The sequence below is a fragment of the Musa acuminata genome, chromosome BXJ3-6, assembly GCF_036884655.1.
Source record: "Musa acuminata AAA Group cultivar baxijiao chromosome BXJ3-6, Cavendish_Baxijiao_AAA, whole genome shotgun sequence".
Classification (NCBI taxonomy): Eukaryota; Viridiplantae; Streptophyta; class Magnoliopsida; order Zingiberales; family Musaceae; genus Musa; species Musa acuminata.
Window position 1 is genome coordinate 9467954 of NC_088354.1, and position 16378 is coordinate 9484331.

Below are 16378 nucleotides of genomic sequence, written 5' to 3' on the forward strand. Positions count from 1 at the left end.
CGAGATACATTAACATTCTGCTCAGACTCGATCCCTCGTGCCACGCCAACGTTGATATCAGACGCTACCAGAAGTACGATCCTACTCCCTGCAGGCAGTCACATTAGGCAACGGTAACTCCCACTATAAAAACCCTCACGCTCCGAGAAAAGGAAGGGGGAAAAAAGAAAAACCTCTAAGATTATCCATTGACTTGATCGTCGGAGGGGTCGGGTCAAGCCCCCCGACCCGACCTTGGAGCAGGTGCAAAGGCGGCGGTCATCCACCAAAGGCACAGGCGAGAGTTCTCTCCCGGTGAAAACGACGATCCCATCCCAATCGGAACACCGTGATCAGTCACCTCAACACAATTGGGCGGAGCGTCCCAGGAAGATCCCCGCCATCCGGACCCGAACCAAGCCGCGTCGGTCCCGAGACCACGACTTAAAGTTGTTTACCCCAACAAGAGGTGCCCTTAAATAAAAATATATAGGAGAAAATAAGATAAAAAGTAGCAGCACATTATAGCAATTTATTGGCCAAATGAATTTTTGACGTTTCTTATAAATACAAATGAGAGAACAATTAATTTTAGATGTGTTATGTGGCCAATTTTTGTGAGCTGCAATAGATGAAATATTCTAATATTATAATTACAATAAATAAATTAGTGAAAGAAGTTAAATAAATTTAAGGAAATAAAAAAAAATACAATTAATAATATTTTTGTCAACATAAAAAACCAAGAAAAACATATCTGTGATTTATGGGCAAACTCGTCAATTCATCGTTTCCCGACGTGCCTCCGACGTTTCTTCCATGACCGCCCATTGACCGCCTCTCTCTCTCTCTCTCTCTCAGTCGCGGATTCGCAGCCATGGCGGTCGCCACTTTTCGGCCGTCGTCCTCGATGATGACGAAACCTTTTGCGGGACATCGATCGCGCAGGGATTTGGTGCCCGGGAGGGGGATAACCAGGATCGGCGATTTACCCGGGGCGGTGGCGCTAAGATCGAGACCCCGGCGTGGGTTCGCGGAGATCCACGCCTCCGGCGCTGAGGATCGTAGCGGCGAGACGACGCCGCCGCCCTTGAGCCCTTTGCCACCTCCGACGCGTCATGACCCGTAAAGCTCATCCTCCTCGTTTACCTTTCAACGCGGTTTGGGTTCTTGTGGTGATCCGAGTTCGTCGTGTCTTGGTCTTGATCGTTTTGCCGGTTTTGTTCGATTAGCGGGCGGGGTTTCATTGCTTGCCTTTTTAAGTCGGTTTTTGTCGTCGTCTAGTTGTGATGCATGTTTTAGGAGGAGGAATTTGTTGGCTCACTAGCTTATCATGTTGATACGATCGAGATTGGCGCGGTCAGCAAGCATAATGTTGCAAAAAAAGATGAGAGTTAACCATCGAGGGTCTGGAAGCTTTAGACAGCCGATCTCTTATATAGGCACATATAAGGGTCCTTTTAACGGTTGTATCAGTTCATGCTCTTCCAGAGTTTCAGATGAGAAGATGGGCATCGATAGCATTGTAAAAGAACGTCTTTGTGTTGGATGAGTGCTTGGTGGAATGAACTGCGTTGTGGTAATTTCACACTGTTAATAGCTTTTTCTGAGGTATTGGCTACCGAGAAAATTTTTGTCTGATTGTGATTGCTTTATAGTTGTGAAGTGGTGATTATATGCAAAAGTTTCTTATTTTTATGTATTTTTTCGTATCATCATCATGGACCAATGTTTCAGATTATCTGAAAATAACCTGAATGATATATCGAACGGTGACCAAGACCAATTTTATGATTTAATTCAAATAGCTTGCCAATATCGTCATATGTATTTTCTGATTGTTGTTGAGGTCTTCGATAGCTAAGGTCCTAAATGCAATTGGATTGTAGATTCAGATGAATGCATTTGAAGGTTTTCTTGTTCCCTGAATTAAACTCATTTTTATCATGAAATTAGTGAGCAACGAAGTTTCTTTGATAGTCTGGCCCTATTTCCTCGTTCTCTATTCTTTGTATCTCCACTGATAGTTTTCTTTTATCTTTAGATTTCAATTTTGTCACAGACAGCTCTCCTATTCCAGATAAAAATCAAATATGAAGCTATCCAGTTTGTAGCTCCACAAAGCCATGAATCACCACATTATTTTCTTCCTTTTCTCTACCGTTTTTTTTTATGAAAAGTATATCTACATTTTCCCAATATTGTACCATTTAAGACCACTGAATTTGTTTTTACACCTGAAGACCACCAAACTTTGCTTGTTTATGTTTAAAGTTCTAGATGACCGTTATTCTTTATCAGAGTTGAAAGTCCTGTATGACTAGTATTTTCACTAATATAGGGTGAGACGCCATACAATTTCGGTCTTTGTTGGGGATGAAAGTGGAATGATAAATCGAATAGCTGGGGTTTTTGCTAGAAGAGGATACAACATTGAGTCACTAGCTGTCGGCTTGAATACGGACAAGGCGTTGTTCACTATATCTGTCTCAGGCACCGAGAAAGTGTTGCAACAAGTTGTCGAGCAGCTTTATAAGCTTGTGAATGTTTTAAAGGTAGTTTTCCCTTCTTATAGTAATTATCTTCAGCACTTGCATTTGCACAATTAGATTTCTTTTGAATTCTTGGCTTTAATCATTTATATTATACAACTACCCTACTTTGGTCAAAACTGCCTCCGATTGGAGAATTATGATGCCATGTCATTTCATCTTGAAGAAGCTAATATTTTTCATTTCAAATTGACTGGATAAGTAATCTGAAGTAGACCACCTTGTAAGCCATAATCTGGTTAAGCCAAATTATCATCATGCATCACAGAAAAAATATAGAGTTGTGGCTGTCAAGTTCCTCAAGGGACTTTTCATTTTGTTATTCAAGATGGTTCCAATGTTTGCAATCTTAAAAGGTTTGCAACTTTTTGCATTGGTACTGTATAGGTCAAGAATACTGGTCCAGTATGTTGAGTGTATATGCTGGAAAAGTCTGAAAAAACTAGAAAAACAAAAAAAGAACTGGTGAATACAGAGCCTATATCTTCCTATACCGGGTGGCACCGGCATACTATTACACTGTCAGACTGTCATATCTTCCTTTATTCGGGTCTGCATAGTGGAAAGCTATCAGACCAGTAATTACTGCCCATACTAGATTGTACCAGACGGTATTGCAAATTTTGCAGACGTTACCAAAATTAGTGGATGGTACCTGAAATTATTGCAAACCTTTCATTGGATATTTTGCAGACATTACCAAAATTAGTGGATGGTACCTGAAAGTGTGCTTCTACAGGAATTTTGGTCGCATTTTTTCTAAGTGGTCATCACCTCTTAGTGAACAAATTAAGCGATCAATTGTAGACATGCTTGGTCTTGCTAAAATAAAATGGTCATCTGTAGTTTTGTAAATCCTATTGCCTAAAATTTGGAATTGAGGTATGTCAAATTTTTAGTTGAAAAAATGACTTGTCATCAATTTCTTCATGCTTCATGACATCCATGAGGCAAAAGCTAGTTCTTCGGGCAGGAAGGATCCCTTACCTGTCCAGCAACAGCTAGTTTCTATGCCAAACGTGTAGATTTTACGATGTTCCTAGCATTGGGAAACTTAGTTTCACATATTTGAATTTTGTTCGTATCTATTAAACCTGGAGTTTTTGAAACTATCTCATTTCTATAGGTTGACTCAATAATCTATGTTGTCAAGAGTTCTTGTTATAATGGGTGACTCCCATGTGATTACTAGGTTGAAGATCTCTCAAGAGAGCCACAGGTGGAACGAGAATTGATGCTTATAAAACTCAGTGTGGACCACCACAGGCGCCCAGAGGTACATCCTTGTTATTAACTTCTGTCCTTGCTGACTTGCCAGTTTAGAGGGCTTTCATGAATACTTGGGTTCTGTGTAGGTTTAGCGAATTGACCACAAGTAATTTATCCATTAAGATCCTAATTACAGTTTGGTCCCAATGAGATAAAAGACATTCTTAACCAACTAGTGATTTGGAAGAATAGAATTAAGAAAATGTGGAAGAGAAAATGGAGTTTTATTATCATACATTGCTTGCTTATAACATAATTCCACCCATTACTGGACGGACACAGCATACGTCTAGAGCTCGTCATGGCTCCATAAGCATAACATATTCCATTTTCATTTATGGCGCAGGATGGTAACGACTACTTTTACTCTTTATTGTTTTATTTTTTATTTTTTTTCATCGTTCGAGTCCTTTAGTCGGTTGGGGAATTCGACCGTTATTGGTGTGCTGGAGAATGCAGTAAGATTTAGAGTTTAGGTTTCGACCTGATCCAATCCAAAGTAATTACGGATGGATCGGGTTCGAATTGCACGAGCATACATTATGTGATCGGATCGGATCAAATCGCTTTACGGGCCTACCCGCGTTCATCCTCCTTTTCTGTGGTGTCATGAACGGTCATCGCGCACCCATAACAACTTTGTTCAACGAACCGTTCGTCGCTTTTGCACGCTTGTACAGAGACATGACAGCATGTTTTGCCTTGGTTTTGTTTGTTTTTGCTTAAAAAATGTAAGCAATGACAATTCGCAGCGTTGTAGTGCGATCGCTCATTGCGCCGGGCCAAACTGCCTCGAAATGGCTCCATTTTCAGGTGCCAAGGCCTGTTTTCTGCAGATCGTAGTCGCACGTAAAACGTTAGCTATCACAGTACCCTGGAATACCCTGAGTGGCACCATGGGAGATGGAGCTTCAGTATAGTGTCGGGCATTGAACAATCTTCACAAGTTCACACGTTAACTTGACGGGAACTTGCCTTCGCGCCCGACGCCCGGTGAGCAGTTGTTTGTGGACTTGCAACGGTTTATTCTACCTTCTAAAGTCCTTGTTTTCTCATTCCTTTTTTTTCTCTCTTGCCCTCAAGGTGTTCGCTGAATTGCTTGTAAAGCTTCCCTTTTCGCGAGACGTTGGGACTTGTCCGTCGCTCGTTTTCAAACTAATCAACTTTCTGTTTCGCAAGTCCTTCGGGACCTATACAAGGTTGCAACTAGGCTGACTCTTTGTAGACGCATATGTCGCAAGGGCGCATCATGACTTAGGCAATCTCAGCTAAGTCCGAGGTGTTGGCGCAAGGGTGCTTCACGACTTAGGCAACTCTAGCTAAGTCCGTGACTTTGTCGCAAGGGTGCCTCACGACTTGGGCAATTCCAGCTAAGTCCGTGATAGTGGGGCCCATCCATGCCTTGCAGCGGTTTCCATTAATCGTTTCAGTCCAAATAACTTTTAAGGATTTAATATTCTTCGGATGTCTTTCCTAACAAAGCCTTACCATTTATTTATCACACAAGAGAACATTAAGAATGCAATGATTTATTTTTGAGGTGGTTGGCAACTACTTTGGTGCGTTGAACAATCGCGAGGTCATTAATGAGGTCAACATGAGAAATTGGATGCTCTCTCCGATACCCATCTTATTTAATTGGTCAGACGTCATTAAATTAGGGACCCAAGTAGCATAGTTGAGTACAAACAACTATCTATTCATTTAAAAAGAAATTAAAGGTATTGTACATTAATTAAATGATAAAAAAGATTTGATGATTAAATTCAAGGTATTGGACTAAGACGGATCTTATAAATATCGATGACCATGGAGGCTTCTCCCTCACCAAGAACCGAGCAAGGTTGTCTCCTATCCCTCCTCTCTGGTGATTCTTCTTTCTGTTACATTTCTCCACCTTTCTTCTTTCTAATTTTGATCTAAGAAGTAGATCGGTGGTTCATGGCCAAGCGACCATGATCGATGAATGTATTTTCGTTGACGTTCTTGGATCACTGTGGTGATGGAGAATCCTATGTTCTTGATGACGGATTCCCCCATCTGCAACACTGCATTAATCTCTTTTACCTCAATTCTCTCATTTGTACATCACTCGTGGATTCCATAATCCAAGTCATAGAGAGATATTTTCTCTCACAGATTAAGGATAAAGAGCGACTCAAGCAGCAAGAATAGCTCGAGCACCGTTTGTAGTCAAACAAAATTGAAGTCTTAATGCTCGATCTGACCCTACGATCGAGTCCACCGGCCATACAAACATCTTCTTTTTGTATAGTGTCCCATCAACGTGTGGCAATGAGACTCTAATGGCATCCAAATAAGAAAATTAGTATTGTTTTTCTTGTTATTTTTAGTTTATAATAAACGATTATTCTTTTGAATTTTTCTACTGCAATGCTGATAGGCAGTGATGCCGCAAGCAGATTTAGAGAAATAAACATGAAGTATCATCGGGTCATTCCGAGAATTTTAATGTCTCTAATTTCTTCCAATCTGCTTGCGGTATATCACTACCTACAAGCATTGCACTAGTAAAATTAAATGGAATAAATTTTTTATTATAAACAAAAATGATAAATAATATTAATTTTCTTACTTGAATGTCATCGAGGCTCCCCCATCGCCATACATTGATGTGACATTGTACAAAGGAGATGTTCGCATGGCTGGTGGATCCAATCACAGTGTCCAGGTCGAGCATCGAGTCTTCATTGTATGATTACAAGCAGCGTCTGAGTTCTTCTTGCTACTTTAGTCATTTTCTTTCCTTAATTTGTGAGAGAAAATCTCTCTCTACGAGGGGGTGATGGAATCCATGAGTGAGAAAAGAAAAGAGTGTCTTATAAATAATAATATGTAGGAGAAAACAAGGTAAAAGTAGCAGCACATCAATTTATTAGCCTTAGTCGTCTATCGTTGTCATGGAGTGGACCTTGACAACATAAATCGTAACATATTGATGTGCTGCTAGCATGGATCTCAACTCCATTTACCGTGACGTCCTATACTGACACAAAAGAAATCATAATCTTACGCATCAAAACCACATGTTTCACGTAAAAGATTCAATTTCATGTTATCCTGACTGATAGTTGTCATCTCCCAATAACACTCACAAGTTAATAGAGGTATTATTGTTGAAAATGGTAGGGTTTTCTAAATGAATGAATATTTTTCACTCGAATAGACATGTCCTTTCGAGTGAACAAGCATAACCTTTCATTCGAAAAGATATAACATTTCACTCGAATAGGCATTGTCTTTTCACCCTAATGAGTCTCTCCAACATGTATAAATATATCTCATCCATTCTTGTATTTATGGCATTTCATTGATCTTGTGAGTTTATAAGTGGTTGTTAATAATTTTGAATTGGCCTTGGGTTTTATGGAGTTATCAAATGATGTGTTGAATAATTATAAACTACACAAGTTAGATAATGTGTGTGAATGAGAATTGAATGCTCTTGGTGTCTTCAAATTTTATGTTTTGGATCATGGGTTTGGATTGTGGATGATTGAAAAATATTCTATTTTATGATAGGTTCGCACCTCTAGGATGTTATTTTGAGGGTGAGACAGAGGTGCTGGTCTAATGATGATATTGATGTTGCGTTTTTGTTTAGTTCCTTGCATCAATTTGTCTTTCTTCTATTATACTGTTTTATTCTCATATGTTGCTTGCTTTCTATCTGCAGGTGTTGGGCTTGGTAGATATTTTTAGAGCAAAAGTAGTTGATATTTCAGAAAATTCTATTACTATAGAGGTCATATTCATTTAACCTTCTGCTTTTGTGACAGTTGCAACATTATTTCTCTGTTCTGTTTTAGTTATGAGTATCTGAGGCCTAACTATTTAATATCTATGAGTGCAGGTAACTGGAGATCCTGGGAAAATAGTTGCAGTTCAGAGGAGCCTGAGCAAGTTTGGGATCAAGGAAATTGCTCGAACTGGCAAGGTTATGACTACAATAATTTTAAATGGTTGTCTCCTTTCTTGTTTCTTCTGGGCAAGGTTCTGAATTTGTTCTGAATTCCAAATTTGTTCTTCCTGTAGATTGCTTTAAGGAGGGAAAAAATTGGAGACACAGCCCCTTTCTGGAGATTCTCTGCTGCTTCTTATCCAGACCTTGAGAGCATGAGTCACATGGCTATACTTCAGTCTCCCAGTGGAACATTCAGTGACGACTTGGAACAATCATCTGGAGTTGGTTATCTTTTCCCATTTTTCTCAACAGTCAATGGCTATCAAGAAGTTGTGTTGGTTCTCCTTAGATTGACCTTATACTTCTGGAGGGGAGTTTTTACAATAAATTACATCACATGGAATAATTCTGATAGGAACAAATGCTGATTGGGTTTACGATAGAATCATATTTTACCTGACTTGCAATCATTTACTCATTCTAGTTAAGTACAAGGGGGTAATCAAAGGACACAAACTTACTGAAGGGTTATAATTTAAGCAAATATGATGTTTGGAGATTATAACATATTAAGAATACTTGTACCTGTCGGAGTTTGTTAAAACATTGAATATCTTTCAAACATGAATATCCTTAAAACATAAAATGGATTATGTATCAAAATTCATATGCACTGTTCTTTCTTTTTTTCTGGAGTAAATCTGGAAGGGAAAACCAACGTCGTTGTTTTAAATGGCTGAATGATTGAAATATAGAGAAGGTAGACCAAAATAAAAAGGAAAACAAAGTAAACAAAACAGTATCTACATAAAAGCAACCAGCCCACAGAACAAAGATGAAAAAAGTTCAAAGCTGGTTATAAGCCAACAAAAGTTGCCTGATTATCTCCTTCCAAACATTCCAACACTAGCTAAACATTCTTCCCATTCTGAAAGAGTAGCTATCTTTTAGATGCATTTTTTGTAGATTCACATGGATATTAGTATATAGCTTTGTTGAACAGTGAATGATGATTTATAAAAATTGAAGGGAGATGTTTATCCGGTGGATCCCTACAATGGTTTTGTGGTCAATCAAGTTCTTGATGCACATTGGGGCGTTCTTGATGATGAAGATGTAAGTTTACTCTTTTTTGCCTTATTACATTACACTATCTGTGGATAGTGTGATTAAACTCAATTCATTTTGTTCAAGATAGTGGAGATACCTGTTCTTTTACCTATGTTGAAGTCACAGATGTTACAATTTTTTAACACGATTGTTTAGGAACATGTATTTGAACCTTCACGTATTTGGATCGGTTCGTCAATTAGCTACAAACTGTTTCCAGTGGCTGTTGATGAGTTAGATCATTTGTGGAATGATGATTTAAGTTCATGTTTCAGAAATAAATTACCAAGTCTTTAGTGAATATCTGATTTCTCTTTTGGACTTTGCAATTTTTTTTTTATCCCAGCACATGGTGCTGGCAGGCTCCATGAGTGGTTTATCAGAATACTTTGAGTTAAATGTTCGAATTTCTTGAATTTATTATGTTATTGCATTTATCATAGAGGCTTGCTCTGCTAAAATTTGACATTAACTTATTTGAAGTACATACAATCTGTGCTTGATTTATATTTTCTCCCAGTCAAGTGGACTTCGTTCACATACTTTATCCATCCTCGTAAATGACATTCCTGGGGTCCTGAACATTGTCACTGGGGTGTTCTCTCGCAGGGGTTACAATATTCAGGTTGCTTGTTGTCAACGTTTGTTTACTTTTTTACTTTTTCTGGTTTAAATGTTCATGTGAATTGCTTAGACTCCCTTTCTTGACAGAGTCTTGCTGTTGGTCCAGCTGAAAAGGAAGGTATATCTCGTATTACTACGGTGGTCCCTGGAACTGATGAAACTATTGAAAAGTTAGTACAGCAGATTTACAAGCTTATTGATGTCCATGAGGTAAATTAAATTCAATGCCTTGACGAGCTGGCCCGAATTACATTCTTAGTCTCTTAAGTTGACACATTCAGGTTCACGATATCACTCATTTGCCTTTTGCTGAACGAGAGCTGATGCTTATAAAGGTTGCTGTAAACACTGCTGCCCGAAGAGATATCCTAGACATCGCTGAGATTTTTAGAGCAAAAGCTGTGGATGTTTCTGGTCATACAATCACACTTGAGGTTGTGTTTTCAATCAGCTCTCTAGATCAATACTTTTCATTCTGGTGGTGAATTTTCATTATTTACTTTCCATGTGGAGTGAGCAGACTGCTGCATTAAGCTGGTTTTGTTGAATCTATAATACAATGCTTAAACCAAGACAGTGGAGGCGGTTATCAGAATCACAATTTAGTTTCGCCTGATTATATTCTTTCAGTCTATAATAAAATGTTTAAACCAAGACAGTGGAGGCGGTTATCAGAATTAAAATTTAGTTTCGCCTGATTATATTCTTTCACTTAAGTTTGAAACTCCTAATACAATTTGTTTCTTATTGCTATTAAGTTATAGATCAAACCACATACAGTTACCCTGGCTTTTCAGATGTCATCATTTGTCTATATGGAACCACATATAGTTAGCCTAGCTTTTCAGTGGAGGCTATTAAGTAATCTTTTTAATGTGTGGATTTACTCTTGGGCCTTGACACCAATTCTCCAATTTTATTGCGCATGACCATATCCTCAATTGACCATGTTAGCCTGTACGCAGCTCTAATGGTTGGTGCATTAAACAATCACAATCCTGTTTCTCATTCACCTGCCAAAAATCTCTTAACTATTACATAGGATAACTATTTTCCTTTTTGTCCTTCAGCTTAACTATTTGTTTAGTTTAAGAGATCATCGTCTGTAGAACATACTCAAAAAATACCATGAACATGAAAGTTTGTTATTTGAATACTTATGCCAAAAAATGTGCAAATCATTTGACAGTTGTAACATTTATTGTAGCTCACTGGAGATTTGAACAAGATGGTCGCACTGCAAAGGTTATTGGAGCCCTATGGCATCTGTGAGGTATCATTCCTTTTATTCAGTTTATGCTTCTGTGACTTAGCTTTCAAATCATATGCTGGTCCTCGTCGGTTTTCTAACATGTACCAGATAATTCATCAGCCTTGGCCAGCTTCATTTTGTTTTAACTACACTTCAATGTCTGATTCATTTTTATTGTTGAACGATGTATATATGTGCATGCATCTAATTATTTTTCATGGACAACTGTTTGATCCAAAAACTTGTTTCTGGTCGCATTTGTCTCAGGTGGCACGAACCGGTCGGGTCGCTCTAATTAGAGAGTCCGGTGTTAATTCCAATTATCTACGTGGTTATGCTCTTCCGATATAGTTCCTCTGTTTTGCGATCAAATAGGCAGCCCGGATGTGAATAAATCGATCGCTTTTCCTATCAGAGTTCTTTTATGGTTCTCTTTTTGTAAGTGGTATAGATATCAAAGAAGATGGGAAGAGACCCCTTCTCGGTACTGTATCTGATTCCCTAGCACATAATTGTACTACCCATTCTGGAATTGATGTCCCAAATTGTATTCTTCGATTAGATCATGAGGATTTGGATGGGTGTTGATAAGATTATGCAATCCCAATTGTTATGGTCACAAGGGATTGGCTTGGTAACGTGATGGTTATATAGGTGGGTGAATTCGAATGCTATATGCATCCCTTTCTATTTCGTTCGATGTTTAATTATCATTTGCATAATATTTTATTTAATCTTCTAATTCGGTTGCTCTCAACACCGACAGGGCAAACAGATTAGCTCCAAAGATAGGGTTTTGTTTCGATTTGAGAGTTAGGGTCGGCGATCTTCTCCATCTCCTTCTTCCCCATGGCGCAACTCCGGAGCGGCGGGAGACGCAGACGCTAATGGCGGTACGTTGTTTTGGCCTTCTCTTGGATTCATTTTGTATGCTGCCGCCAACGGGCCGAACGGCAGCGTGGCGCTAAAGGGAGAAATCGAGCCGTCCATCTCATGCTGCCGTCGCCGATCTCACCGTCAAATTCCTATCAGTTTGGCGCCATGGAGAGCCCCGATCGTTTGAAGAATTCCTCCTCCCTGGACATGGCGATCGATTCGGGTCGAAAACCCGAGGCCAAGCGGAAAAGCCCGCCTCGTCTCGCTTTAAAAGAATTCCATTTTGCCAACGGATCCATTTCGAGATGGGGAAGAGGAGCTCCAAGGAGTGTTTGATGGAGAAATCGGAGGCCAACAAGAAGCCGACACAGAGTAGAAATCCATTGAAGGATCTCAACGGCGGCTCGGTTCCTCCTCCTCTGGGCTCCTCGGAGGCACCCACAGGGGGGTGCTTCAGATTCTTGCTCTCTCATTCCTCTGACAAAGAATCGCTAGCCCGGTCGAAGCCAGCGCCGATAACTCACCGATCGGCCCCTTCGAATTCTAGGAATGTACCCTCCAACTCCAAGAACCCTACGATCCCCTCGAGGTATCAAACCTTCCGAAAGAACACATCAAAGTCCGATGTTGAAGCCGACAAGCAGCTCGGATCGAGGAAAGCATCGAATCCAAGAAACGCGGATCTCTTTCAGCGGTGCAATAAGAGGAAACATATCTCCAACTGCAAGAATTTTGAGAAGTTGATGAGTACACCGACTTCGGCCACCATTCCTCCCGTTGAAGCATCCATTTCGCCGGAGGTTCCCGTGAAGGCCTCTGCAGTGGCTGTGACACCTGTATGCTTCGCTGCAGGCCATGTGATCGCCAGAGTGCGCGACCGGAGGAAATGTAGGGCAAGAGGCATACTTACCGTCGGCGGAAGGGAGCCGGAGGTTGAAAAGGTTCGTGTTGGACGTACTGATCGAACTCAGGCTTCTGTAACACTCCCTCCTCCTCCTCCAGCGGAGGCATCCATGCATTGGCTTTCTTCACCTTCAGAGAATGTTGATATGGCTCTCGATAGCAGTTTCAATTCTAGTTCTAAAGTTCTTGCCGCTGAAGCTTCTGTGGATTGGCTTCTTTCTCCTTGTAAAGATGGAGAAGGTATGCACAAAGATGAGTTGTTGATGGGGAACAGAACTTCACCTGATCGTGGATCTTGGAGGTTTTTTCCTGATAATTCTATCAGGGAGAAATCACCTGAACTCAGTGGGTTGATGAGCCTCGATTCTCCAAGTTTAGAAACAACACTGTCATCTGGTATTGGAATTCAGAAAACTCCTAGGACTGGTGGTAGTGTCAGTCCTTTCTCTATGATCCTAGGGATCGCAAAGACATCCAAAACCAAACGTATTAGGCCTCAGCAAGAGACGGGACGACATCATAATTGCTCTGTCTTAGAGAACTCGCTGTTTTCTGGGAACTCTTGGATTGAAGGCCATGTTACCGGCAAGCCATCATCTTTTTCGAGTTCAAGAAAGAAATATGATCTGGGTGATTTTAAGATGGATGCAATGGCAGAGTCTCTTGAAAACGTTAGCTTGTCACCGGAGCCACTAAGCAATGATACAAGTCGTCGAGCACCATTGCCTGGGCTTAGTTTCCAGTTTCGATGTCATACGTCAAACTCTGTAGATTTTAATCATTTGCAGAATCTCTACTGTGATAGGATCTCTATTGTAAAGGATGCTTCTGCTAAAGAAGAGGTTTTACCTAGTTCTCAAACAAGGGTATCGTGGAGAGAGGAACCTATCAGTAGGGTCTTGGAGATGGGGAAGTTGGATCACTGCCAGTGGCTTTCAGATTGTGACAACTTTGTTCACCATGAAGGACACAGAGGAGCATCCATTCCTGATCTTAAGTCTGACTGTGGAAGTAGCAGCTCCATTTTAAAGAATCCAACAGAACCTATTGCACCAGTTGGTTTTGGATATGTTGAGTTTGTGTCTGAAGCTAAAAGGAGTGAAACAGAAGTTTCTCCACGAGGACCTATCTCATGTGCAGAATCCATTGGCATGGAGGGGCTTGTGCTGGACTCTTCTGGTGATTCTGATTGGACATTGTTCTACAAAAACCACTTATTTGAAGTATGAGATGTTTTGCTTTTCTCACTTATTGAAATCCCTTGTATTTTAGAATCTTAGACCAAGTTTTTACATAGTCTTCAATTTTTTTTTCTTGGATGAACTATGAGATGTGATATCATGTTCTTTTCATGAATGCTACATTCCTACTTTTCTTGGATGAACTGAGTTGATATTGGGATACAAATTATTGACAGGGAAACAGCAGTCATCACATAAAGTAGCCTACTATAATGCTTGCAGGACTTGCTTTTATTCTGTCTTTGAATTTAGGCTCTTTTATGCAGGCTGTTGAAGTTATGCAGTTGGTATTTGGTAACTAATCTGCAATTTGCAACTATAGATGAATGTAATGGCTATCTAATACACTATTACAATGAGAAACCATCTTTTCAATGAGGTTTCTGACTATTTTCTCTTTAACACTGAAATAATCATTCTTTAATTGTCTATGTCATCTAATTTAATGTACAATAACTTTCTGAATCCTCATCATGTACCTCAGAGAAAAAGAAGTGAATGCTAACAATCATGTCTACCTTGGTCTAGGTCTTGAACATTGATCCCAGATAGAGCTTCCAATGTGGATGGGTGCAGAGCCTTTGAAGGTAAAATACTCTTCCTTTGAAGTATTATAATTAATAGATTACTTTTACAAGGAAGAAATAGATACTGAAAATCAAGATACTTGTTGTTAGAGCAGAGTATTACCAAAAATGTAATTCCTCATTCCCATATTTGATGCTTGGCTATGTGCAAATTCATTTCCCATGTCTGCCACAAAAATATATTGGACATCAAATAAGTTGATAATCTCGTTTATATCATCTGCAAATTCTCATGGTTACCGATACCAACATTCCATATTTTGCTCCTCTTTAGAAATCTTGCATTGTTAGAATCAGGTGAGTACACCAGTGGTTCCGGTTAACATGACTCCGTGTTCTTAAGCTAATCCTAGAATGCAAGTCAATTTAAAGTGTACATTCTGTTGTTTTTCTGTTCCCAATAAAAAGTTGTATTAAGCGCATGCTCGAGGAATAATATCGTATTTAATTGTCAACGGAAATAATTGGGAAATTTTCCTACGAGTTCTTTTCTCAAACATCTGGCATGTCCATTAAATATTGCCTAGAATTTGGGTCTTCTATCATAGATGGTGACATTGTCTTTGCTATCTTTTAAGAATTGGTGAAGCTCCATTGCACCCTCTTTCCAATTGATTTTTTTTTCATATACAAGATTCAAAGCTTTATTATGACAAAACATGTGACCTTGTGCTGCTTCAGAAACCCAGTCTCTGTTTCAGGAAGGAACATGTCACAAGAGCAAGGGACCTCACCAAATGGTATCAGCATTTCTATTTTAAGAATAATGGAGAAGATTACTCGCACATAGAAAGACATTTGGATCTGTCCAATATCTTAAAGATGAGGATGGGAACTGTCGAATAGGTCAAGGCCTGGAAGGTATGGCATGGAAACTATAATACTCTCTGGAAGTTTGATGAAATGAAAAACATTGACAATTTGCAATAAATCCAAAGGTTTTATAAGCTTCTTTTTGTATAATTTTATTTGCCACGAAGCATCTCAGAGAAGTTCTCAGATGAGATTTTTCAAATTTCTGTAATGAGAAAAAGATGCAGCTCATCATCTTAGAGTTAACCGGTAATTGACTGTGTTCCATCATCATCATCTTATAGTTGCATTCAATTGAATTGGATTGATCATGATGCAAATGTAATAATGGTTTGACCTGTTTTTAGTTGGCCCTACGCAGGAACACTAGATTCAGCTGTTAGCAACTACATGCTGCTTCTGTTGATTCCTAAGCAAGCAAGCCACAAGGATGGGTTTGCATGTCTCCAGATCTTCGACTGGAAACACAAGAACCAAGCCAACAATGTCAACCACATCACATGTGATCGTGGTGGATCTATTACTGCTGCATTAAAGTACTTGAATCGGCCACAGCTGTGGATACCCCCAGTGGATGGTTGACGAGGACTGCAGGACAAAAGGTGCCTTTTTTTGCACTCATCTTCACGAACAAGATCAAAGTGTTCACTGGAGCAACCGCTCAACAGCAGCAGATGGGAGTGGGTGTCTCATCTCCCATGAGAGTTGAGTGAGTGAATGCTGAGATGCTGTTCAAGACCAGGTTCAGTTCATACAGTTGGTGAAGAGCATCTCAGCATCCAGAACACAAACACACATGTGATGTGTTGTGAGGTACGTGGATCAAGGTTGGCCATCATCTCCCTGCTGCTTTCTTGTAGCTTGAAAATGATATCAAGGGCATAGCATAGACTGACACAATGGTGTCTCCACCATTTGAGGTAAACTATATGATTTGTATTAGTCAAGTCTCTTTTTATTATTTACATACCACTAATCTTATTCAGGTCACTTGGTATACTAGAAATCCATGCAATACTTATCGAAACTAATACTCAGAATTCCTTGCTGAGCCAATTAGTAATGTGATTCTCCTTTACACAGGATGAAACAGGAAATGGCACAAGAAACAGTGCAGAGAACATGGAGTTGGCATCTTCCACAGTACACAGTACAAGATCCCGTGAGTCCACTAAAGCTTGAACAGCCATTGAGGGGAAATCTAAGCTTTCCCTTCTTCACACTTTTTTTTTTTTTTTTTTTTTGTT

At 39.7% G+C, this 16378-nt stretch overlaps 2 protein-coding genes across 4 annotated transcripts; both read left to right on the forward strand.

Moving 5' to 3' along the window:
- Positions 1-784: 784 nt before the first annotated feature.
- On the forward strand, positions 785-11349 carry LOC135641233 (acetolactate synthase small subunit 1, chloroplastic-like). Of its 3 annotated transcripts, none has more exons than XM_065156458.1 (12): positions 785-1104; positions 2321-2534; positions 3724-3807; positions 7498-7566; positions 7675-7758; positions 7857-8006; positions 8755-8841; positions 9356-9460; positions 9547-9669; positions 9795-9893; positions 10667-10732; positions 10979-11349. In XM_065156458.1, the coding sequence occupies exons 1-12, from the start codon at positions 857-859 to the stop codon at positions 11060-11062; spliced, it is 1413 nt and encodes a 470-aa protein (XP_065012530.1). In that variant the 5' UTR covers positions 785-856; the 3' UTR covers positions 11063-11349. The 3 variants fall into 3 exon arrangements, with proteins under 3 accessions (XP_065012530.1, XP_065012529.1, XP_065012531.1); XM_065156457.1 differs by having other exon boundaries at positions 787-1104; positions 9741-9893; XM_065156459.1 differs by lacking the exon at positions 3724-3807 and having other exon boundaries at positions 787-1104; positions 9741-9893.
- Positions 11350-11475: 126 nt separating this feature from the next.
- LOC103988371 (uncharacterized) lies at positions 11476-14319 on the forward strand. Its single transcript, XM_065156456.1, has 3 exons — positions 11476-11604; positions 11744-13713; positions 14260-14319. Exons 2-3 carry the CDS (start codon positions 11893-11895, stop codon positions 14281-14283), a joined length of 1845 nt encoding a protein of 614 aa, XP_065012528.1. The 5' UTR covers positions 11476-11604; positions 11744-11892; the 3' UTR covers positions 14284-14319.
- The last annotated feature ends 2059 nt before the right edge of the window (positions 14320-16378 follow it).